The 25980-nt window shown below is 42.1% G+C and overlaps 2 protein-coding genes across 2 annotated transcripts; both read left to right on the top strand.

Annotated features, from left to right (window-relative positions):
- The first annotated feature begins 214 nt into the window (after window positions 1-214).
- Window positions 215-12370, top strand: HSPA14 (heat shock protein family A (Hsp70) member 14). Its single transcript, XM_061562954.1, has 15 exons — window positions 215-295; window positions 2423-2503; window positions 2792-2874; window positions 3446-3494; window positions 3792-3897; window positions 4004-4094; window positions 4208-4312; window positions 5034-5195; window positions 5753-5908; window positions 6272-6374; window positions 7579-7644; window positions 8270-8419; window positions 8755-8928; window positions 9807-9877; window positions 11189-12370. Exons 1-15 carry the CDS (start codon window positions 239-241, stop codon window positions 11265-11267), a joined length of 1533 nt encoding a protein of 510 aa, XP_061418938.1. The 5' UTR covers window positions 215-238; the 3' UTR covers window positions 11268-12370.
- A 3287-nt stretch (window positions 12371-15657) lies between these two features.
- Window positions 15658-25156, top strand: SUV39H2 (SUV39H2 histone lysine methyltransferase). The gene is given in 7 exon segments (XM_061562953.1): window positions 15658-15917; window positions 19637-19782; window positions 19967-20377; window positions 20379-20657; window positions 21166-21312; window positions 22796-22925; window positions 23902-25156. Coding segments are annotated over 7 exon segments (1527 nt in total). The 5' UTR covers window positions 15658-15895; the 3' UTR covers window positions 24294-25156.
- The last annotated feature ends 824 nt before the right edge of the window (window positions 25157-25980 follow it).

Here is a 25980-nt window from a genome sequence, read left to right as displayed (position 1 = left end):
CCACCACCCCAAACCCTCCCACAACCTCACAGTTAACACATACACGCGCCTAAAACATTAACGCAATTCATCATTAATTCCATCGCGCGGATTTAAACATCAATTTTTTATTCGCAATCTCGTTACACCGAATCGCTCGCTCCCATTGGCTGGCGGCGGTCGCTTTTCGCCGGCTATCCCACAAGGCAGTGCGGCGGGCACCCCCCCCCCCCACCCCCCCACGTGGTTTGCGGGCAGCATGGCGGCGGTCGGTGTGCACCTGGGCAGCACATGTGCGTGTGTGGCAATCTACAAGGTGAGACGTCGGCGAACGTCGCGTTTTGTTTGTGTGCGCGTGTTGCCCCCCCCCCCCCCTGACCTCACCTCCACCCCTCCTCTCACCACCTCGGGGTGTGCGGTCTGTGAAGTGAAGAGAAACGCGACCCTGACCGAGGCCTGGGCTGGGCCGAGTCACCAGCGCAGCTGTTCCCTGCCGCATGCGCTGCGCCCTACAGGAACCAAATCCCGGGCAAGCCTCAGGGCCGCAGCGCGCTTTGCTGTTCATTCATGACAGACACAGCCTCCCTGGGTGTCCCCTTCATTTGAGTTGGTATCTCGTGGTCCTTCTTAACCTTCTCTAGACTCACCAAGCCTCAATGGGCGCCCCTGTGTCTCCCCATGGTTCGCAATGGTTGGTTGGTCTCCTAGTGTCCTCTGATATTTTTTTTCTTCCGTCGGGCCATTGAGTCATTTATAGACTCATTGTGTTCACCCAGGTCACACTGAGTATCCGCTCGTCTGTGTGTTTCCTCTGCTAGTCTGTCTGTGTCTTCCCTGGTCGTCCCCTCATCTCACCATAGGCCCCTCTCGTTCACTCTTTGACTCCACGTGGATTCCCCTGGTGCTCACTTGAGTCTGGGTTACCACTGGATGAAACCTCGGCCCCCCGCTGGAAGCCATTTGGGCCCCCGGGGTTAATGCAGCTTTCTCCAGGTCCCCCAGTGGTTTCCTCTGTGGGTTGGTGTCCCATGATCCCCACTTGTAACCCCTCTACCTGGTTTCCCCGTAGCACACGGGGTCCCCCCGCCCTGTTATATCCGAGCCCGCGCGGTGTTTCCAGTCCTACCCGGTCTTCCCTACGTCTTGACCCTGATCCCCTCCGGTACCCCCTGCTCTCGGATTCCTTCCCAGTCACCATTCTATCTCACTCGTCTCAGTTGATCGCCTGGCGGTTGGGATTCGTGTTGGGGTCCGGAGGAGCTTCCAGGGTGTTGTTAGCAGTGATTTATTTTGTTTTATTCTCTACCTACGTGACTTTACCGAAAGATCCAAAGAGTATGGATCCCTGCAGTCACGAAAACTTCAATTCTAGATTAAGACTAAAGTTATTTATGTTTTTCATTTGTATATCAAGGAAAGTCTTTATTGGGTTGCAATACTTTTTCAACCGCGTCATCTATTGCAATTTGTGGCCATTCTTTGTAAGTAGTAGTTTGCTTCTTGATTCATCAATTACTACTGGCTGAGTACTAGATTACAGGCATTTACCACCATGTCTAAGCTGAAAGCTGATGATAGCCTGCTCACTTAAAGTGGAGAACTGTATTACTCAGACTGCAGTGTGCTCATATATACGGTGACGTGTGTAGTGCCATGGTGTGCGCGCAGGAGTGTATTTCAGCATCCTTAACTTTGTGTGTATAACATCTTAACTCTCTCCACATGCTGGATAGCATGAGACGCTACTGTTCATTTTCTTTTTCAAATCATAGGATCGGTACTGCTACATTTCAACCCATCACTTGCCTCCTCTGGGTGGCGTTTGTTTAGAATATTTCTATGAACTGGTCAGAATATAAACCTGCTACCAATTGCCTACATTCACAAATAACAATATATAATTTTAACCCATTTGATTTAACGTTGATGATTTAACTGCAATAAGTATTTTAATGAGTATAAAAGGGATTGCATATGGTTTGTAGGGTAGGGAAAATCCATGAAAAAACTATGGAATCAACAAATTAATGCAAAAAATATATTTACACACAGTTTGTATTAATCCCTGGAAGATAAAACCTAGAACGGATTCATGTTAGTGCGGTGGTAGAGACAAATCTTGCCTCATTGTTCTTCAAAAGGATCTGCACGAACATTAGTGTCACCTTTAAGTGCTGTCTTGCATTTTACAACCACATTTTGTAAACAATCGGAATATATTTCTAATGATATTCTTTAAAAGTTGTTTAATAAATTGAGATTGGCATGAATATGGTTGGTATTTTAACATGTCTGCTCTTATTAATATTATTTTGTTGAGTGGTATAGTGTTAGAAATAGTGGGTACATGATGATTGCTGTTGTCAGCACTCTGTAGTACTGGCAGTGTTTTGAACTGACAGCTGCTTAATTGATCCTATAATGTGTCCAAAATGTGTTGCAGGATGGACGCGCCGATGTCATTGCCAATGACGCAGGTGATCGGGTCACACCAGCTATGGTGGCCTTCCGTGACAGTGAAAAGGTGAGAAGAGGGTCTTTTGCATCTATAAATGGTTGGCAAAAGTCAGTGCGCAATTGATGTGTTTTGAACCATTTCTTATGTGTGGGTGTTTTTTTTTGTTGCTTAAAATATTCTAGGATGCACAGGTTAAAGGACACGTTGTTTAACAATAGCAATGCATTATTATTGATAAGTGTATTAACTTTTTCCAAACTAAATAAATTGTGCGTTTTTTTGAGAGTACAATATTATAAACATTTTCTGAACAATTGGCAGTATGAAAATTAAATTGCTTTATTTCAATTTCAGATTGTGGGACTGGCGGCTAAACAAGGCAGGATTCGAAATGCAACTACCACAGTAGTTGGCGTAAAACGAATTTTGGGACACAGGTAAGTTTCTCGGTCACAAAAATGGGTTTTCTACAATTTAAACGTGTTAATTCGCATCCTCTGCACCATAAGTGAGGAGAAGGATAAGGTTAAATATTTATTTTTAAATGGGGTGCACCAAATATGTTCAGATTTTTTTTTGCTTTTGATAATTTGTTTCACTCTGGATTCTAGGCCGTAGAAAAGGGTACACATGTATTTAATCTTAAACTGTGTAAATTAACTTGATTATTTTATGTGAATGTAGATAATATTGAGCTGAGGCATGAAACATGGCTGAATGTGTTGGCGTACACACTGCACTGAGAGATGGAGAGAGAGACGGAGGGTGATGGAGACGTAGGGTGACATAGATATACCCGTTCATTGAAATATACATTTCAAAAATACTATTCACAGAATACTTCTAAGGGATATGCTATTTGACAGACTAGTCATAAATTGTTTGGTGCACCCCTAGAGTGTAAGCACAACGGTAAACGGTGCACTTACAGTTTTAATGCATTAGTTTTTTCAATCAGAATGGTGTCCTTTTGTGTATTGTTTTGCAAATTGTGTTTTTTATGTCTAGGTTTGAAGATGATGTGGTACAGAAATACATATCCAGCAGCAGTTGCCCAGTAAGTTTATACCATTGTTATCTTGCCTGCATAATGTTCAGGAAAGTTTGTTTTCAATAGCCAAGGCTTATTAAATTATTTGGTTCTGTAATTTAATATATTGTTTTTTTATATTAATGGTGAAAAGCAATTTCTTCATTATACATTGTCCTTTCGATTTAAAATACTCTTTAAATGGTTTTTATATATACTAAAATGATACATTACAATGTGTTCAAACTTTGAATGTACTAATAATGATAAGGCTTATAATGCAGATGAAAGATATCCGTACAAATTTTTCTTTTACCCTTACAGGTTATTGAGAAAGACGGCTATCCAGTTTTTTCGATTAATAATGGCACCGTTAAAAAGCACATCACACGCCATGAAGTAGCAACACTCATACTGCAGAAAATGAAAGGTTTGGTTTATATTTTATTTCCTCCACATTTTTTTAATTTTGTACATTGGTATTTATAACACATGGAAATATATTTATATTTTTTCGTTTATTTTAATTCTTCCAGAGACGGCCTTGTTTGCAGTCGGTGCAGACGCAAAGGATGCTGTAATCACAACCCCTCTGAATTTTACAGAACAGCAGGTCGATGAAATCAGGTACGACTACCACATGTGGTACATGCAGTCCGAAGTATTTGCTCTGTGGTTTATCCATGTTTATAGTTCAATGATTGGATGCTCCGTTCTGCCTTTGTCCTCGTGTTTTACAGGCAAGCAGCAGAGTCGGCAGGCTTCAATGTCCTACGGATATTAAGCGAGCCAGCAGCTGCTCTCTTGGCATTTGGAATTGGGCAGGAAAATTCCCACAGCAAATGGTATGTATTGTGTGTTCAGAGAATTCCTATCCGGATCTTCTTAAGCTGGACTGTGAGCTCATTAGTGATACACTGCTATAATGTAATGTGGCTATTATAATAAATAAGAACGGGAGACACAGCAGAGCCTCACCATTCTGGCGAATTGCCTGATGATGCTGGATGTAATTACCAGCGAAACGTCGTACTCAAATTGTAAATGTTGTGGTTTCACGCTTCAACACACCGGTGGGCTAAAGCAGTGAACTATTTGTCTTTTGTCAACGTGACACTTTTTTACTGATTGGCCGTGTCGGGTGGTGGAGGGTTACGACACATTTATAAATAACGCGATCTAAACCCAAAAACGTTGATTATGAATAATAGAGCAACTGTGATGTCGTGGTTACCACACTGGACTTGCAATTCAGAGGTCACCAGCTAATTCTATCTCGCAGTGTGGCTGCTAACAGTAGAAATGGGTACGTCACAGTTACTTAATTGGCAGGCCTTCTGGTGGAGTAAAAGTGTCCTCTCATCTCTACAAAAATTGAAGAGTATGCCAAATACCCTCGTGGGGAGCTTTCCAGAGCTCCCTCTCGTGGAGGCTTTTCCTTTAGCAGTTCTGTAAGAAAGTAAGTTCTGAATAGCACCTATAGCAATAATATGAAGCATGTTATGTATTGTCCCATTTAATTGAGGTTTTGTCTGTTGTATATGTTTTTCTCTTTGCTCTGTACAGCAAAGTGCTTGTATACAAGCTGGGAGGTACGTGTGCGGATGCGACAGCAGTTGAAGTAAACAGCGGCTTGTATCGTGTTCTGGGATCGGTGTCGGACGACACTGTGGGTGGAGAGGAGTTCACGGACGCGCTAGCAGAATACCTGGCTGCCGAATTTCAGAAGTAAGGGTAACTCATGTGTTTGCCTGTTTTGTTGAACGTTTATCAACACTTTTTATAATGGGGTACTAGCAGAAAACCCCATTGAATACCCCTTTTGAATGCAATGCCATAGACATAATATCTCGTGCAAAGTTAAGTACGTCACTGAAATAATATGGAATCGTAGACAATAATTTCTTTCAAAGCCTATACATGGCTCCCACTAATCTCAATATATTTATTAAAACTGCTATATAAGGTATAAAGCCACAGTATATAATCGTCTTTTTAGATTAAGAGGGTCACTATAAATCGGTGTGACATCAAGTACAATTTCTAATATTACACGAACTTCACATTGTAATCGTAATCTTAATGGCGACAAATGAAATTGAGGGAATTGATAAAGTTGATACGCTACACCAATTCGCCAGCATGAAAATTGTCTCGCGCTTTCAAGAGGACAGACTTATCGCTGGAAATATACGAAAACTGATCATATATGTCGACGAGGGGGTGCGTGAGTTGAGCAGAGGTGGAAAGCGAAGATGAGAGTGACACTTGTTTTGCTGTTTCAGATTCCACCGGCAGGACCTGCGAGGGAACAGTCGAGCAATGATGAAGCTTCACACACATGCCGAGATGGCCAAGCACGTGCTGTCTACCATGGCCATCTCCAATTGCTTTGTTGACTCGCTGCACGACGGGCTGGACTTTGAATGTAACATCACGAGGTGAGGGGGTGTGACACAGCCCATTGAGTTTCACGTGGAGATAAGCAAGTTGTGAATGTCATTGTATGATGGGTTCTCCGTTTTGGTTTTATATCAGCATTATAATGTAAGTGCAGCTTGCCCTGAAAAATGTTAATTAAACAGCAGTTTTATTCAATGCAATCAAAAGAGCTGTTATCTGAAATGAGCATTTTCCTCACAAGATGGAGCGTTTATGCTTCTCGATAATAGTTTGTTCTGAACACCCATATTTACACATTTGCTATTGTTTAGTATTTTTATTCGGGAAAATATTCAGTCTGTGTGTGTCGTTTGAATGTCCACAATTTAGCCTTTGTCGGTAACTTTTCCTTGTGCCTGCAGGGCAAGGTTCGATTCCCTGTGCTCAGCCCTCTTCCAGCAGTCTCTACAGCCCATCCACGACCTGCTCACGCAAATCAACCTCACCGCCAGCGACTTCCAAAAGGCACGAGCAGTTGCATTCATTTCATGCAGGCTCTACCGTTAGTTGGAATACTACCGTGACCTGACCTGTACGCATTATTGTGACCTGACCTGTACGCATACTGGGTCTGAATTCGATCCGTGTCAGAATTTTTTGTTATTAATGATGCATGTCGATGTAGTTAGTGTAAGTTGGTGTAAGTGTATTATTGCACGGTCAGACTTATAGTTATTATGATCGTAATCGTAATTTGAACCTTGTTTGCAAAAGTATTTTTTTTATTTACGTTAAAATTGCTCGCAATTTTTTTAAATCAAGTAATCAAAGAATATATATTTATTATTTCGACCGTGCATAGTTACAGCTCTGCTTACAAATATGATGGAAAAAAATAATCACCTTTTTTATTTAATGAATGTGCACAAATTAATTATTGCATTTTAATGTGTGTGTGTATAGTGGTGGCTTCAAGAAGGAGTTATTCACAATGAATAACTCCTTCTTGGCCAATAAGGTCTGGAACAGAGCTGAGTTGAAACGTGATGTGAAGATGTTGATCTTTGATTGGCTTCGCGGCCAGTCTGTTCTCAAAATGAAATGTGACTGTAGTTAGACTTATAACAGATAGATTTAAAGTTTGCTCGCAAAAAGATGAGTGATCAGTCGTACTTTATGTAATTTGCTAGGTATTTAAATTTGAAGTAAATTAAAAGGGCACATGACTATTGAAAATAACATTTATACTGGAATGCAATTATTGCATCAATTAAAATATATTTTGCTTATGATGCATGCATTTTATCTTATATGCAAGAATATATTATGTAACAGTTTCTACAAATCCAATGTATGCGTATGTTAATGAAACAAGATAAAATGAGACAATTGAAATCAAACAAAGCGAGAAAAAATTGGATGACACATGAGGCAGATGAGATGCGCATATTACATGAGAAACACATTACCTGCCAGACCGGCTTTACAAATAAGATGGTACAAGCCCAAAAAAAATCATTGTTTCTCCAGTCAAAATCTAACCTCGAATCACAACATAATATCACTGGGAGAGTGTATTGCTATGTGCTTTATTATTGAGCACAACTTTATAAAGAGTCCTAATTTTTACGTCATGAACCTTAAATAACCACATCGAGTAAAAATGAATGGGGGCGCGATGGCTGATGTTGAATAAGATTAACATCCGGCGGTTGTCCGTCTGCTTCAGGTGGTGCTGTGCGGTGGTTCCGCACGGATTCCCAAACTTCAGCAGCTGTTGCAAGAGCAGTTTGTGGTACGTGTCAGCGCAACAATTGCCCCCCCCACCCACCGCCTTGCTCAACAGTGGGGTTGCTGTGATATCGCGACAGTATGATAAATCACTTATTTACATTTTAAAACTGAGCTATTCTTTTATTTTGCCAGGTAAGGCCCACTGAGCTATATAGTATTTTTTCAGAAGTGACCTGGCCACAAGTGGAAGTGGCTTGTGTGAAAATTTCTAGCAGCCAAATACTCAAAGCGCACATTTCTAAATGTGATAAATACATCGTGTGATAAAAAGTCCTTGATGATTGTATTCTGTTTTTTTCAAAATTGTATTTTAATTCCTGATAATACATATGAATTGACAAACTCGTTCATTGCAGTTGGACATGCATAGCTGTTAGTCATTAAATTCTCATTAAAATGTTTTCTGGAGTAATTGAGGCCATAGCAATTATATGACATCATTTAGTCTCACTGACAGCATGTGCATTTTAAGCATTATAGTTGATAATGGTTCTAAATTCTTATGGGCAGTTTGCTTTATCATGAACTGATGTAAGAACTTGTATTTAATCGTTATGCGTACTGAAAGTACAAATACAATAATAAATACAATGTGCGTGCCTTGCTGGTTTGCCGCTGTGGCCCAGGGCTCTGAGCTCATGTGCAGCATCCCCGTGGACGAGGTGATCGCTCTGGGTGCAGCTGCCGAGGCGGGGATTCTTCTGGGCCGCGATGCGGTGCGGTTCGACCCCGAAGCACTCTCCATTGAATGCGCCTCTCTCGACATCCTTGTTAAGGTGACCCGCACGCATTTGCAGCCTCCCTTTGGTTTTTGAATCCTTCTTTAATAGTTTTTCCCCCCAAGGTGTTCAGGCGGCTTGGGCAGGTCAAAAGCACCGCGCTTGACACTGATGACAATCTTGGGTTTGAATTCACACAGTCATCTGTGATTCAACTGAGTGGTGCTATGTGTAGCGTGTTCATCTTCTCGGCGTACGATGTAACTTCCATTTGCGCACCACCGCCAATGCATTCCCTTAATATTTTGTAAAAAAAAAAGTTTCTTTAATTGACATGGTCGGCCAGCACGCCGTCCGTATTGAAACCCTGTTTCTGGACGGTGATGTGGCAGGAGCAGGACGAGGCGGGGCAGGACTGCTACACGGTGGTGTTTCCGGTCGGCACGCCACTGCCCGCTCGCCGCCAACACGTCTTCCAGGCCCCCGGCACGCTGCCCTCTGTGCTCGTGGATGTGTACGAAGGGGTTGCGAAAGGCAGCTCGTTTGAGGGGGAGCACCTGGCTCAGGTGAGGGTGGGGGGGGGTCCCTGGCTTCGAGGAACTCGTGTGCTTTCTTTCATGTGAATAGTGTGGAAAAGACCAAGCTTTTCCGCATTCTGATTTAAATTCCAGCCATTCTCAGTCCACTAGATGGTTAAAGGCCTCCCCAAGCCGTGTCATTCATCCAGTTTTTTATACCATACTTCAAACTGATCAGTGTGGGTTGGTGAAGGAGGGGCAGGGAAGAGTAGTATGTTACCACTGATATTTGCTGTGGGGAGGAAGTGCACTTAGGTTGCCGGGTTCATAGCTCAGTGCACTAACCACTATCAATACCAGTGCTGCGCAAAGAATGGGATGTTGGTGTAGTCTAAAATGCTATGCAAGTCTTTGTGCCCGTAATAATGCATTTGTTTATCGGTATTCTATTTGGAGCACTGCATTTGTACCAGGGTGTTTCTTATTGTACATGGGTGTTCACATATAGTGAATTTGAGAATATTTTTTTAAATCAAATGAACAATTCATTAATACACGCGATAGATAATTCCCAAAGCTACTGGGCTGAGATGTGGCCATAAAATTGCAGTGTACAGCCAATGAACCCATTGAAAACATCTCAATGAATGTTTTCATGGACACGTTTGCACAGATTTTCCTTTGGGTATTCTGGTTTCCTTCGGCATGTAAAACTCTGTTTAAAGACAAATTGCGCAAGCATTCCAATGTAAGGTGCTGAACAAGAGCATTGAGACTTGGTGAGTCATACAGGAAACATTTTGTGTATACTTTTTAAAACAAGCAGCAATACCAGTGTAAATTATTGAGTTGTTTTCTCATTATATTCATTCTGATTGCGAATCTTTCACTCTGTCATATGTTGGTTGAATTCTACATTTGTCTAGCTGGTGTTAAAAGACCTTCAACAACAAGAGAATGGATTGCGTGACATCTCCACTGTGTTCACCATGAAGAGGTTTGTGCATTTGCAGTTTCAGAAACAGAACCTGATTTTTTAAAATGCATTTCTCAAGAATATATAAATTTTAACATGTTACTGTTCCTATGAGGCCCGAATAAAATTAATGTACAAAGTTTTTCCATTGAGCCAGTAGAGGAAGTTTCAGTAAAAAAACATCCTACTGTTTTGTTTGAAATATATTTATCGAATCTTAAAATGATTGTGTTTGGCTCATGAACCAACTGTTTTGTTGCAGAGCTGTAATGGTAATATAATTAATTATACAGTGCTTCCTTTCTCATGCCATCGTATAGCTGTGCAACAAAAACAAAATATTGGTAGGAACCTCCTGGTTACACCAGCCCACAGGGGATTATTGTGTCCGTCCGTCCGTCGTGCATCCAAAACTGGGAGGGGTGGGGCTGGGTGGGGAGGGGCTGGTCACCCCGTGGTGCCCTCATAAAATTCAACGTTTAACCTACTCACGCCGGCTTGTGCCCGCCCTCACAGTCGGCCATATTTGCGGAATACACCACGCCGCCGTTGACCCTGGCCATTGACCAAGCACAACCCAACGTTCCTACCAGCTCCCTCCGCAGGAATGTGTTTTAACTGTAATTACCACATATTTCTGACGTGCAGTATATAGAGATGCTGCAGTGGTGTAATAGCAGACTAGACTTAAAATGCGAGGCTTTATTAGGTTGAATGATTGTGGACAATAGTGACTGACTAGATAATCATAGTAAAAACTAGGCATTTAACAATTTGACGGGCAGTGATTTGATGAACTGACAATTCAGGGTTTTGATTCAATCCACTAAATTATTTTGTCTCAGTTTTATGATCTCTAACCATTGTTTCTCATTTTATGAGAAATTTGTACAGTTTTTGTTCACTTTAGCCTAAATGTAATGTCAGCATATCACTTGCATGAGTTATGAATATTTGATTCTCAGAAATGCTGCCAAGGTGTAATGGTGAGCACACTGGGCTTGCCATCCAGTGGTTGCCATTTAGGTCTCTCGGCGCATCATTTGGAAGCGGAAAGGTTTTACATCTGATGGTGTCTGCCCTCCTAGCAGAATAAACGGGTACACCGCAGTCAATCGTAATGTCGCGTGGGGCAGGGAAAAAAATCTAGGTGCTTCCACTTATTGCAAGAAGTCTGGCCAGCGTGGAAGAGTAGGCCAAAACACCCTCTTAGTGGCACTGGCTGGTGGAGGCCCTTCTGTGCCAGAAGTTGTGTGAACAAGTACTCTAAGGGTTGTACCTTGAACATTTTACCTTTTTTACAGAATATAATTTATTTTTATTCATTCACAGGGATGGATCGCTGCTTATCACCTGCACAGACCAGCTGAGTGGAACATCTGAAACCGTCACTGTGGAAGCAGCTTCGTGATATGATGCCTTGAGGATTTTAGTGTAGAATAAATTAAGCAACATTTGATTTTGTAAACGTTACAAAAAAAACTTGAATTGGTAGGACCATCTATGATGAGTTGTTGGTCCACTAAGAGTACAGAATATGATTTTGTGGGCAATATTTTCCAGCCTGCATGGAAAATATTTTTTACGTAAGTTCTTGAGCAAAAACATCCTCCGACAAAAAAACACATTTACACATTGTATAGGCAGCAGACCAGATAAATAGTCAATAATATTTGAAATGTGCAGGTGTACAGTATATCTGTAGGAGTAATGCTGTGTGGGGCAAGATGCTTCATGGAATATTGTCCTCGGTTACTTTTTAAATAATGGAGTGATACATTTTTTGCTAAATAAACTTATTACATATCAAACAGTACATTTTACAGCTCTACATTTCTAACGGTATATTTTGTAAAGTGTACATGTACAGTATTTACTCCTTCCATTCAGTAATGACTTAGACATTGACAAGTGCCATGCATGTAAGTGTTGCTTACAAAATGTTGTGGCCACGGCTGTTTAAAGTCCTGACAATTGAAATGTGTAGTTAAGAAAATAATAAACTATAAAGCCAACAACCTTGTTTAATTTGAGTGTAAAAGGCAGGGCATTTATTTAATAATAAAAAGTTAAACTTTCACAAAGATTTATTTAACAACAGTGTCACCTACGAGGAGCGAACGGAATAAAATTTGCTTTGTAACAGCCAGATTTTTTTTTTTTAAATATGCACATGACAGTTTACATGATGTACTCGAATAAATGTTCCATCCCGTCATTTTTGGAACGTGTTCATGAAGCTTTACCACACCTGTCGACGGAAGCTCTCGTGCACGACTGCTGGTTTTAATTTGATGGCATCAAACTAAAAGATGTTGTCACTTCAGTGATGATGGAGGTTGAAAAGCACGCGAGGTGCTTCTATACACTGTGTGTAGTGACATTGTGTGTAACAGCTATTTCATTGCTGTACTTTTGCAAGCTTTGTCTTAGAGTGTGCCTCTTTATTTTTTTTTCTCCTTTTTAACGTTTTCATGTTATCAGGAATGTCTAATAAATGTGAGTTTTATTATGCATTGATCACACAGCTGTTTTGGGGGACATTACTCAAGTGTGTGCTGTGATGGCTATAACTGCTCAAGCAACAGTACAGGAATAGATGCCACTACATGGCTACTCCTGTACTTTAGGAGGGGTTTCTAATTATAGTATTGCTGGGTGCAATGTTAGTCACTGGGTTTATTACCTGAACCACCCCTTTAACCCTTTCCCGTTCCGAGACGTCTGCAAGTTTCAGGGTGGGTCTCATTCACCGCTGAATCTCTGAACACAAGCAGTTAGCGTTCATTTTATTTAAAGGCATACTGCCATTGGTTTTAAAGATACTACTCGCCGCAGAGAACCACACTTGCTAGTGCCACACTGCCACATGCCCTCCCGCATGGCCTTGTTGGAGCTTTGCTGCCGATAAAGTTATTTTAGTTTTTTTTACCGTTCCATTCCGATGACGTTCGTGTACATAATTGGAACGGAATCTGAAGGAAAACATTTGCACGTACGTTAAGGATTATTATAAACACTTTGCCGGGCCCTCTCTTACAGGACTCCCTTTTTGATGCATTTAGAAAGCTTAATGAAAGGTGGTGTGCCATCCACCGTGCCATTTTAAAATAATTGCTTCACTTCCTGCCTCGGTCAAACTATATTCCAAGCATGCATTTTTATATTTTTTTACATTTTCTGCAGTAACTGAACTGTATTATCGTATACTTAACTGGCTTAGATATTTTTGATGTAACAACTGATTTTGAAATGGATTAGAGGTCACAACCATCAGAACTTTCTTCCTCCATTGTGCTGGATTGTTTATTTTCTGCCTGAATTATTTGGGCTAAAATAAGTTTTAGCATGCACTTCATATCAACATGTGTGTTGGGTCTAAAATCTTCCATGGCTTATAGACCTTTAATCCGCATGGTTTGTATAACCATCCACAAATGCTGTATTGTTCAAAGGCAGCAATCGGCAAGCTCTCCAAATAAGCTATCCATAAACAACTCGCTATCACCTTGAGTCAACTATCGCAAACACATTTAACATGACCATACACTCACAAGTATACTAAGCTATATTTTACCAGGTAAGGCCGGCTGAGCTATATAGCTCTGTTTCAGGAGCGACCTGGGCACAAATTATAGCTCAACGAAGTGGCTACCATGTGGAAATCTATAGCAGCCAAATACTCTAAACCCACGTTTTTGACTGTAGAGTTGAAAAACTGGAGGACACTGAGAAAAATCCACGCGACCACGGGGAGAACATGCAAACTCCAAATATACAGGTGTCGGGTTCGGGATCGATCCCACGACCTGCATACCACGTGATGTCATTAACATCTGGCCACTGACAGAATGGCCCTCGACTACAAATCAAACAAAGCACCGGGACATGATAGAAACTGGAAAGTAAAACTTTAGTATGACAGAATATTTGTTCCTACGTTTGATAATTATTAATGTGTTGGATAGCATCATTTAAATGCAGCATGTTTCTATAAAGTTTTTATAATTGATGTGCCACTGGACGGGAGGTGATGGGTGGGGGGGGGCTTGGTGTCGACATTATCAGGGCAGCTTTTCGGGAAGTTAATTGCAAAGTTTGGTCAATCATCTAACTCTTCTTACAACGTACATCGTGCTATTTGTGGCGAGCATACCTAGACTTTTATTGGCATTCAGCTTCGAAAACATATCTCCATGGAGGAATACTTTGCACTTTCGTCTGGTTAGGGACCAGAGCATGGACGAATGTCAAATCAGAGCCTTTATTGAGCTTGCAAATGTATTTTGTCTGCGAAAAACTAACATGCAAATAACTACTGTAACTATATAACATGCGTGCGAAACCTAAATAAACATAAATCAAAGAAAAATAAACTAAATAAAACTAAACAATGATACCTTGAATTTTTTTTTATTCTTGCGTAAATAAATATTGTAGTATTATACTATCACAAAAATAACTATGAATTATTTACAGTATAATCACAGAAGTGTAGTATTAATAATATATGAATAAACACATAAGAGATGCTCACTGAACGACTTCTATTCAAAGACTGAACGAAAAAGGTGGCGCGTGGCGCGAACGTCGTGGAAAGTTCGGAATGAAATCGGACGCAAGAGGAAAGGGCTTGGGCGACATTTGAAATGTGGTGATAGTTGAAAACGCCCGAAAGAGCGAAGCGACGAAAGCCAAGTGGACGAAAGTCAAGGTAACGCTGTACGCAACAATACAATTGAATGTGTAGCCCCAATCCAGCGGCGAAACAAAGTGCACATTTCGTTTTCCGGAGCTCAGCCCCGGTCAATTCCCCCGTGTGTATGATGATGATTGACACGTGTCAGTGAGGGTCGAGGCAGAGCACGTGGTGGTCACGTGGGCCGGTGGGGGGGGCGTGAGAAGTGGGGGGAGAGGGTGGGGGTAGAGGGTGGGGGCGGGGGGTCGGAGAAGGGGCGGTCGGGAGGGGGGGGGGGCTGGAGAGGGGGGGGATCTGGCTGGAGAGGGGGGGGGGCTGGCTGGAGAGGGGGGGGAGCTGGCTGGAGAGGGGGGGGGGCTGGCTGGAGAGGGGGGGGGGGCTGGCTGGAGAGGGGGGGGGGGCTGGCTGGAGAGGGGGGGCTGGCAGGAGAGGGGGGGGGGAGCTGGCGGGAGAGGGGAGGGGCTGGCGGGAGAGAAGGGGGGGGCTGGCGGGAGAGGGGGGGACTGGCTGGAGAGGGGGGGGGGGGAGCTGGCGGGAGAGGGGGGGCTGGCAGGAGAGGGGGGGGGGAGCTGGCGGGAGAGGGGAGGGGCTGGCAGGAGAGGGGGGGGGGCTGGCAGGAGAGGGGGGGGGCTGGCGGGAGAGAGGGGGGGGGGAGCTGGCGGGAGAGGGGAGGGGCTGGCAGGAGAGGGGGGGGGGGCTGGCAGGAGAGGGGGGGGCTGGCGGGAGAGAGGGGGGGGGGGCTGGCGGGAGAGGGGGGGACTGGCTGGAGAGTGGGTGGGGGGAGCTGGCGGGAGAGGGGGGGGGGCTGGCTGGAGAGGGGGGGGGGGAGCTGGCGGGAGAGGCGGGGGGGGGAGGGGGGGAGAGGGGGGGCTGGCGGAAGACGGGGGGGCTGGCGGTAGAGGGGGGGGGGGCTGGCGGTAGAGGGGGGGGCTGGCGGTAGAGAGGGGGGGGCTGGCGGTAGAGGGGGGGGGGCTGGCGGTAGAGAGGGGGGTGCTGGCGGTAGAGGGGGGGGGGCTGGCGGGGGAAGAGGGGGTGCTGGCGGTAGAGGGGGGGGGGCAAGACATTTTTTTGGCGCCACAGCGGTCACGTGGTGCGCGGCGTCGTCCAATCAGCGCGCGGGAGCTTTCGGTTCGCGGGAAAATGGCAGAGGGTGCGAAAAGTGAGTCTGGCTAGCAGCAGACTGCCGGGCGATCGGGGACATTTCAACCGAAGGGATTGTTCGTGGTATTTTGTTGTTGTTGTTGTCGTCGTCGAGGCGGCGAGAGCCCCGAAGCGAGGGAGAAGGGGAGGGCCGCGTTCCAAGAGGCGACGCTAAGGGCCGTCGCCGTTCCGCTTCGCCCATGGAGCTCGGGCCTAAGCGGGGTGAGTTACAGTTGCCATGTGTCATGTAAGCTACAGCTGCTGCTGTTGTTATTGTTGTTATTACGAAGCATTGTTTATCACGTAGAAGTGTAAATATTTGCGATGGGTATTTGTTGTTGTTTGTTGACACGTCGTGAGGAGTTGCGGTGAAGCGAAGTCGAGGTGGTAATGTTGTGGGTGTTGCTTGCCGATGGAGGTCTCTGTTATCAAAGGATGGGCGATGTTCATGTTGATTAACTTTGAAGTGTTGATGTATTTAAGAGTAATGAGATACGTCAGACAATGTTCAAATCGACAACATTCAGAATAATTCGTGGTTAGCTCATTAACTGATTGGTGATTCCACTTCTGTTCCTTGCTTTTGACTGGGGGCGGAAACATTGGCGTGTTTGCAACGGGCCGTAATATCTTATTAACATTAACATCATATCGCAATATATCATTCTTGTAGAACAACTAAATCCACGTTAGGGTGCATCTATAGAACAATTTCACGCAAACGTCAACATGTGTATGATCAAAGTTGTCGGCTATCGTAACCCTCGTACGAGTGAAAGCCACCTCCGCTTATTTTATATCATCATACGTTACTTTTTATATTTAATAAAATGCTTGGTTGCACATTCATATAAACTTATCATCATCGTCATCTCTGGGCCGCATGTACCCACACACTTGTGAAATGCCAGTCGTTGCGCAAAATGTATAGCCACTTGGGAATATTCAACCTCTCCCAGACTTTTGATTTAAAGCTTTCGTGACTTGCAGGGATTCATATTCTTGGTTCTTTCGGTAAAGTCACGTAGAAGGGAAATAATAAAATTATAAAAATATAAAGCAAAAATTCTCACGACGTTTCGACTGCAAGAAAATGTTCTTGCTGTGGATTTCACACCTAATGATGATTGCTTGTGTTGCAGTCGAAACGTCGTGAGAATTTTATTTAGATATTTTTGTTATTTTATTATTTCGCTTCTACCGTGACTTTACCGAAATAATCAAGAATACTCTCCCAGACTCTGTAAGGACTCGTGAAACCACAAGCTTTCTTCGACAAGGACTCTGATAATGTTGCTGCTGCTGCTGCTCTTGCTAAGTTCTCTCACCCCTGTTTTTTGTAGACAGCCCCAGTGCCGCATTAATATGTTGTAGGCCCCTGGGCTACAGGTACTGTGAGGTCCCCAGTTAATATTTTAAAATAGGAAACAAAGTTAAGGAAAAATAAGATTATTTTTTACAAAGCTAACAACAAATAGAATTCAGCATTCACTAATGAAATAACTTTTCACTTAATCTCTGGAGGCCCTTGGGCTTACAGCCGCTAAAGCCCCCGTGCCAAAATCCGGCCCTGCACAGACCCAGCAACTAGTACTTGCCAACCAGACAGAAAAAAACACGTGTCCAGGTATTCTTATACTGCATAGAGCCCTTGTCTCTCTTATCTTTTCCGGTTCCTTGTTTGTAACTGTATAGCGCAATTCATATCGATGTTTCGCGTTGTGTCTGTTTCTCATGCAGATTTCCAGTTGTTGAAATCAATGTGTATTACACTTTAATGAAAGTAAAAAAAAAATGTTGTATAGGGAAATATACTGTAGTTGATTCGATTTCTACTCCCGTTACAGTATGTGCATGGTTGAGTTAAATTGTTGTCAGATCTGGTTTCCTGGTCACTGCAATGAGAATAGGATCAATTTCGATTTAAAGCTTTCGTGACTGCAGGGATTCATCTTCTTGGTTCTTTCGGTAAAGTCACGTAGAAGGGAAATAATAAAATAATAAAAATTAACCATAATCAAATAAAATGTCTCACTAATTAGGATGACCTAAAACAAACTAAATCAAGCCCTTTGTGGTCCACTTGGATGAAGACCTCTCCTGCACGCCGTTTCGGGAATCTTTGACCCATACTTTACTAGCTCCCCCCCCCCCATCATCGCGGTTTGGCAACGTTTGCAAGGAACAGCAGCAGGGCCGTTTGACATGTCACTTGCCCGGAATCTTACTCGGGTTTCGTAAGCACAGTGCACTAATAGCATTACTGTCGCTGTATTTTTGCCCCGTGACAGGGTTAGTGATTTTATATTGAGCTTTACTCTTTCCACAATCAACTGTAATACTGCGTACGGCATTACGTTCAGGTTTGCTAGCCATGAGAGAGGCATTTTACTGGTAGGAACCTCCTGGTTACACCAGCCTACATGGGGATTATTGTGTCCGTCGTGCAGGGAGGGGCTGGGTGGGGAGGGACTGGTCACCCCATGGTGCCCTTATAAAACTCAACGTTTAACCTACTCACGCCGGCTTGTGCCCGCCCTCACAGTCGGGCATATTTGCGGAATACACCACGCCGCCGTTGACCCTGGCCATTGACCGAGCAACCCAACGTTCCTACCAGCTCCCTCCGCAGGAATGTGTTCGTGTAGTTTTGCTACTGCATTGAAGGGGTGCAGACGACAGTGGCTTTCTGTATGGTCCATGGTTTGGGTTTCATGTCCACAATCGCACTGGGGCTTTTATTTTCCATTTGTTAACAACGTGTGCGCATCGGCCTGTTAATGTTCTGATATGGTTGATAGTTACGGCAGTGTCTTTGAGCAATGTCAAAGGAGGTGCTATATTTGGGTATCGAGGTGTTTATTCTTGACGTCTGCGTTGTTCGACTGTTTGCCAGTCTTCTGTATCTGGGTGAGATTCAGTTATGTTGATCGCACGATCCCAGAATGGATGCCAGTTTAATTTGAAGGACAGTTTGCTGATCTCGGATCACCGGTTCATATTGCAGTGAGCTAACCACTGTCACTGCTCCACCAAGAATGAACATACGATGCAGTAATTTGCAAAAATTTCAGTTGTTGACTAGACTTGCCCAAGATGTTGACCTTGGAGCATAGTGTCCGTGTTGGTAACATAGCGTGTGGATGACTTCCGCAGCTTAATAAGTGAGTTGTAACCAGGGGTGCGTGGAGCAAAGGTTAGGGTTGCCGCAATATGGCGATACAGTACTATGATATTTACTTGCCCCCTACTGGACATGTGTGAAAAGTAGCTTCGTCGCTCATCAGATTTCTCCAGACTAATTAAAGATTCTCATTCCGATTCTGACGATATATCCAATCACTTATTTACATTTTTAGAGTTGTAGAGGGCATGGCGATTATATGCCGTCATTATTTGAATTATGTATCAACTGACTGCATGTGCCTCCAGCGCTACTGATTGTAAGGGTGCAATTCGAGCTGGGTTATCCAACAATTGAATGAATAGATGTATCGATTAAGATAACATAGTTGTTGAGGTGTCGCCTGTTAACATGTGTGCCGCTGGATGGGAAGTGACGATTTGGAGATTGGTAACATGATCGCCATCATTTGCAGCACACCCGTCATATGTTTTTTGGGGGTTTTCAGCATTCAGCAAGATTTCTGAATCACTCCCATTTTCAGAGGTTCCTGGATAATCGACCACGTAAAGTATTTTTTTTCTTGATTAATTGACATATTTGACAACTGTACCTAGGTCGAGGTGCAATCATCAGAAGACTTGAGTGGACTGGAGTTGAATTTGTATAATATTCATACTAGAAATACAGCAAAACACACAAAATACAAATAAAAAAAACTGAAGAACAATAAAAATTTACGAGAATTTGATAACGCGATAATCATGTTGTAACATTTCGTAAAAATGTTAGTAAAGGTTTCATGTGCCTTTTTCAGATATATTTGTGCCGTGTTTGGTGAGCTTGGATCGCTTGTCGGAGATCTGCAGGCAGCAGAAGCTAAAGTGTGCTGATCTTGACATTACCCGGCACAATATTAACTACTATGAAGTGGAATACTTGTGCAACTACCAGAAAACAGAGGTGAGTAATGCACACTCACTAAACATTTACACCATCTTTAGACAACTTTCACAAATTCAAATTGTACTTGACTTTACACAATGAGAAATAACAAAAGCTTTACCTTTGTAGGAATGATGTGTCATTTCAGTTTTTAAATGGCATACAACTCATTTCACCATTACGCTTAAATTATCATTTTTAGGATATGGAGTTTTACCTGGTGAAATGGAAAGGATACCCAGAGTCTGAAAATAGCTGGTTATCACGCAAAGATCTCAAATGCAAAGATCTGTTGAATGTCTTCCACAAAGACATGGAAAGGGAGTCGAAGAGGCAAAGACACGTTAAAATCGTCAATGGAAAGAAGCCCAGAAAGCATGTGCGTAATCTTGATCCCACTGTGGCCGAGTACCTGAAATTAAAAGGTCAGCAGAGGCTACGACTAGCCGCCTGGCAGAAGGACCTGAACCGGAAGAAGAACCACAGCGCTCTCATCCTAGTGGAAAATGATGTCGACCTCGAGGGTCCTCCAGCATCCTTTATATACATCAACGAGTACCGACCAATGGATGGTGTTGTCATGGCCAAAGAGCCTGTGGTTGGTTGCAGCTGCAAAGGACTGCTTTTCAGAACGGGGAAATGGATGCTGCCCTACAATCAATTTTACCAGCTTTGCCTACACCAACTCTGGACGTGTGAAGGTGAAGCCCGGAACACCAATCTACGAGTGCAACTCCCTGTGCCAGTGTGGGCCCGAGTGCAAGAACAGAGTTGTGCAGAAAGGCATCCCCTTCCCACTCTGCATCTTCCGCACGGATAACGGCCGTGGCTGGGGAGTAAAAACTATGCAGAAGATCAAGAAGAACAGCTTTGTGATGGAGTATGTGGGAGAGGTAGGTGTAGTCATCAAGAAGGACTGATATAAACAAATCTCAATATTTTATTATGCTTTTCAACAGTAAATATAATTTACATTCCTGGGATCCTACTTTTGGTTTCATGGTTAGCACACTGAAATTGTAACATAGAGGTTGCCAGTTTGATACAATCTCTTGGTGAAGCAGTTAAAATAATGGACAAGTTTCTTAAATGCTCCCACTTCTATACACGCAACGGTATAAAAATAGGTGCACCAGTCAATTGTAAGGTTGTGTGTGGTGGGGGAAATTTTGGTGTGGCTGCTCTCACCTCTTCCAAAATATCTGGCCATGGAAGAGTAGGCTAAATACCCTCTAAGAGCTGTTGAGCTTATTTTAGTAGAGGACCTTCTGCCAGGATTGGCATAAGCAAGTGATTGCAGGACTGCACCTTTACCGTTTGATATTTAAAAAATATTTCTTGCATTATAGTGTACATTTTTGAATGTCAGTTGTTGGTGTTTCTGTGTGTTTTCGTGTGGAGCTCATCCCCTCGGAGGAGGCTGAACGGCGTGGTGTGATCTATGACAGGGCAGGAACAACATACCTCTTCGATCTTGACTTCTGCAATGATGACTACACTGTCGATGCAACCTTCTACGGCAACATCTCCCACTTTGTCAACCACAGCGTATGGCCGTACTTTGGTTGTGTTGTCACGTTAAAGAGTTTGGCGTATATTTAAACCTGCAACTTGTCGCAATTTTGATGTTAGGAATCTTGAATTTATTTGTTATACCAATGTTACAGGGTTGAGTTTGAAGATTTGAGATAATTAGGTTCTAACTTAGTGTTATTTGGTACAATTAATGTGTCTGGTTTGAAAAGTATTGGTATAGGATGAATTTATGTTTGATGAATTTCAATCAGATACACGTTTTTAATGGGAAAAGTTGGACCCTTTTGTATATATCAAATGCAATTATAAAAATGCACATGAATTGGGTGTGCAGTAATATGGATTGATACTACCAATACATGTACTGATGTTTTGTAAATCCGGAGGGTGCTGTGTATATCATCAGGAGTTATTTTTACCATACTAAATGCTGGACAGTGCGAGTTGATGAAAGCAGGGAGCTTAGATATGCGAGCATCGAACGCACTCATGTATTTCCCTCACTGCCTTCTGCCACAATTTAGCTACATGGGACTATACTGACAGTTGTGTTTGTGACTTAATACAGTTCATGCCCAATTATAGTTCATTCGCATAGGTTGCAAGAAATATAGAACAATCCTTCTCCAAAGTGTGGGTGTTAGGTTTATGAAGACTGCCATGGTTTAAAATACTCTAAGCCCTTCTGGGTAAATAGGGGCGCAGCCGCGGTCACACTCGTCAAAACACAACTAAGTTGCCTATTCCCTCACTGAACACAAATACACTAACATTAAATAACTAATGTTCAAGTAGAAATTAAAAACAGTAAAATAATGTTATTTATCTTTGATACTGAGGGTTGAAGTCCAGTCAATGGTGATGACAGTGACGAGGATGCGGTAATGGGGGGGGGAGGTGGTTATTCGAGGGAAAAGGGGCTTTGCCCACTCTCTTTCTCTGCCTCCACCTGGTGGTGGGAAGAGAGTGGTGGTGGGAGCTGGGAGATGAGACGATGCACAGAGGGAATACAGATGCTGGGTGATTTCAAATTGAAAGTGGCGGTCGCCATGTTAAACCATGGACACACAAAATTCATCGCGGTTAGAAAATGTACATGCCGAAGGAAAATAGTGACTAGATAAATACCGCAAATGCAAAGAACCAGTTGGGAAGGGATCGCTCTGTTTGATTTCTTTAAAGCACACATCACTAAGTGGTATGAGCTTTTTTCTTCCAATAACCCTTTGATGTTTATGGATTTGAACAGCCATTTTATACCACTGTTTGGTTTCCTATCGTGATGCAAAGTAAGCAATGTCACAATCTCGCTCGAGTCATTTTGAGGCCTCAGCATGGCATTTACAACCAGCTATAACAATTGTCGGTGGTCAAACCACTTCCATGGCTGATACAGAGTAGGGAGGCCTGTATCCGGTAATTAATTGACGAAAGGGTGTAAGTTTATTTTACTTAATTTGATTATGCAAATTGACTGCTTTACTTTTGTGTGCAGTGTGAGCCAAACCTGCAGGTGTACAGCACTTTCATCAATAACCATGACTTCAGTCAACCACGCATTGCCTTCTTTGCCATGGATGACTTAGCAGCTGGGGAAGAGCTGACATTTGATTACAACATCAAAGGTGAGCTACCTACACTGAGTGGTTCTGCTATCTGCCAAATATTTTAGTCTGGTACCCGAGTACATAATGACACGTGCAATTCTAAAAATTGCTTACACAGTTTTAGAAATTAGTTTGACACGTCGGCTTTCGCGACCAATATTATTCATAAGAGAGTTTTTTGGTTTAGATTGAAATTTGATATGTTTTTTTTCATACAGCACTTAGGGTCTCACTACAGTTGCTCTAACCCAAAAACCTTTATTATGAGTTTTAGAAATTGGTTACACCATTTTTTTTCATTTCATCAGTTAATTTATATCAGGAGTTCAGGGGTGGTCAGGAACACTTGTACATCGATTGTCCATGTAAAAAATGTGAATTATAATTAATAAAAAAAAACAGTTGACATTAATTACATGAATTCTAATATAAAAAAAATGACAAATATAAATATACGTAGCTCTGCTACAGGCTGGCTGAAGTGTACGGAGTGGCGATGTCATGTCGGCCATGTTGCATGGGGTTGTATTCCTTATGGCAGTGATTACAACCCCTAGAAACTTCTGCAACTCACCCACAGAATTGCAATCTCACTAGGAAACACATTTCCTTTGAAATTTGGTATGTTTTTTTTTCATACAGCACTTAAGATCTCACTACAATTGTTACCTGCTGTATTTTATCAGAATGTTCTGGCCTCTGGAAAGCCCAAAATACCTTGTGCACATGATTGTTTCTCACCAGCAGTTATTGAATGGAAGAGGAGGAGCTGGCAAAACACCTGCTGAAAATATTCCCATTGTAATTAATTTAATGTTTTGGTCAAACAAAAAACTGACTTGCAACATTGTTGACTGGGGGGAGCGTATGTTACAAATAGTCCTTATTTTTATAACTTGAGATTTTTAAACTGCTTGCAGATAGTTGTCATAACTGGATATGATTACTTAGAAATACTGTTTTCATGTTTCATGTTGTATCTTTCTTGTTTCAGAAATGACAGAAGATGTGGCTGATACTTCCAATAGCCTGATTCAAGCGAGCCCACTTTCCAGTCACAAATGCCAAGATTCCAGTAGCCGGGCTTTGCATGGTCAAGTCACTAATGGCCCTGTTGCCATTGCTTCCTATTCAATTGCACCAGATTCCAGTGGATCTGTCCCTAATGGGAATATTGCAAATGGCCAAGTTTTAAATACTCCAATATCTAATGGTCTGGTTCCAAACGGTTTGGTTAAAAATGATCTGATTTCAAATAGTTCAAGTCAAAATGAGTCGTGTAACAAAGACACTGCGCTTCATACCACTGTGACCACAAGCCCCAAGAAGAGAGTCCGCATTACCTGTAAATGTGGAGCAAGTACATGTCGGAAGTTTTTATACTGAAACCCATCACACCTCCGCTGTGTTCGAATTATTCATTTTCTAAAACGAGGAGCTTTATTACGAGTGGTATGTTGAACTCGTTACCACCTAATTAATGCAGCTTTGTAAATAAAATCATAACTCCACTTCTATTTAAATTAAATCAATGCAGGATTTGATTTGTGGTTTATATTCATAATACATTTTTGGGTCGGATTGTATAAATAAAATGTGTAGTATACCGTCCCCCACCCCACAGCCAATTGCTTTTATAAACGTTTCAATTTATGCTGCTTAGGCACACGTATATTGGCACATTTGTTCACGTGACAACTATGAATTGAATGCGGAGGATGGTGTAAAACGTACTTGCAATATTACCCAAAAATCTATTCTGCATTGCAATATTCGTTGTGAAAGTCTATGTTTCTAAGTGGTTTTTTATTGTTTTGTGTTACCATGCATGACTTAAATTGCCTTTACAGAAGTAAAATGGCTCATCTAAGATGCTGGCAAATGTGTGCTTGTGTGCTTATAAAAGTTTCCATTTTAGTGCTGTGGCTATGGAAAATATTTTTTTCATCAACAATTGTGTCAGTACATTGCTAAGTACATTATTCCATTTGGCCTGAGGATATTTTAAATTTACATTTAGAAAGTTTATACAGATTAAAACAATTATCAAGAGTCTTGACTTTGTTTTTCTTGAAATGCATTTCCTATTTTAAAACCTTGCCAGCTAATTGCTTAAATTATGCTAGACTAATTAGCCATATGTGACAATGAGATTTGTCATTAGAATGTCAAGGTTTTAAGCCTCATTGCTACATAATGAGGGTCAATGTTGAATTGAAGTCAAATGAAAGTATTTTGTAAAATTTTAACCACGTGTGTATTTCCTTCATGTTCGAAGACTGATGTGCTTTGTGAACTAGCATGAGAGCGTTAAGAAATTTGATACTTGTATTATGACTTATTGGAATATTTCCATAAATACAGAATATACAAGTCCATTTGGTTTTAACTACATAAAATATACAAATATTGAATGTTACTTAATGGCATTAATAATTGCTATATATTTCAAAATCCAAATCCTGTGCATCGGTAAAACTTTTGTATGGATTTGCAGCACTTGTTAAAGTTTATTTGCTGTGAAATATTCAGTAGAACATGAAAGGTATTATTGGAGTGGTACCGTAAGTATTGACTGAGATGAACTGCATTTGTAGAACTTGACAACTTTAATAAATTTTATGTGGCTATTAAGTATACTTATTTGAAAACTACCTTTGTTTAATCTTAATTATGGAGCTTTCGTGACTGCAGGAATTATTCTTTGGTTCTTTCGGTTAAGTCACGTCTAAAGATAAAATAATAAATTAAAATAAAAGCATATTACGACGTTTCGATTGCAACACAAGCAATCATCATCAGGCAAAAAAGAAATAGCAACAAAAATCTAACTAGAAAACTATAGACAGACATACAGGCAGACAGACATCACAAGGACACAGAGAGAGGACACATATCGGCACAAAGGCCGATATGTGTCCTCTCTGTGTGTCCTTGTGATGTCTGTCTGCCTGTATGTCTGTCTATAGTTTTCTAGTTAGATTTTTGTTGCTATTTCTTTTTTGCCTGATGATTGCTTGTGTTGCAATCGAAACGTCGTAATATGCTTTTATTTTAATTTATTATTTTATCT

Source organism: Lethenteron reissneri, chromosome 30 (genome assembly GCF_015708825.2).
Source record: "Lethenteron reissneri isolate LAM-NWPU_2019-01 chromosome 30, ASM1570882v1, whole genome shotgun sequence".
NCBI classification, from domain to species: domain Eukaryota; kingdom Metazoa; phylum Chordata; class Hyperoartia; order Petromyzontiformes; family Petromyzontidae; genus Lethenteron; species Lethenteron reissneri.
The sequence above is the reverse complement of the archived record's forward strand: the minus strand, read 5'-3'. Positions and strand labels throughout refer to the sequence as shown.

What these genes read in the sequence shown, in the direction of transcription:
- HSPA14 (XM_061562954.1), top strand. Translation starts at nt 239, where the DNA reads ATGGCGGCGGTCGGTGTGCACCTGGGCAGCACATGTGCGTGTGTGGCA. An exon ending in AAACGAATTTTGGGACACAG is followed by an intron (nt 2,875 to 3,445) that starts GTAAGTTTCTCG and finishes TTTTATGTCTAG; the next exon opens with GTTTGAAGATGATGTGGTAC. An exon ending in AGGGGGAGCACCTGGCTCAG is followed by an intron (nt 8,929 to 9,806) that starts GTGAGGGTGGGG and finishes ACATTTGTCTAG; the next exon opens with CTGGTGTTAAAAGACCTTCA.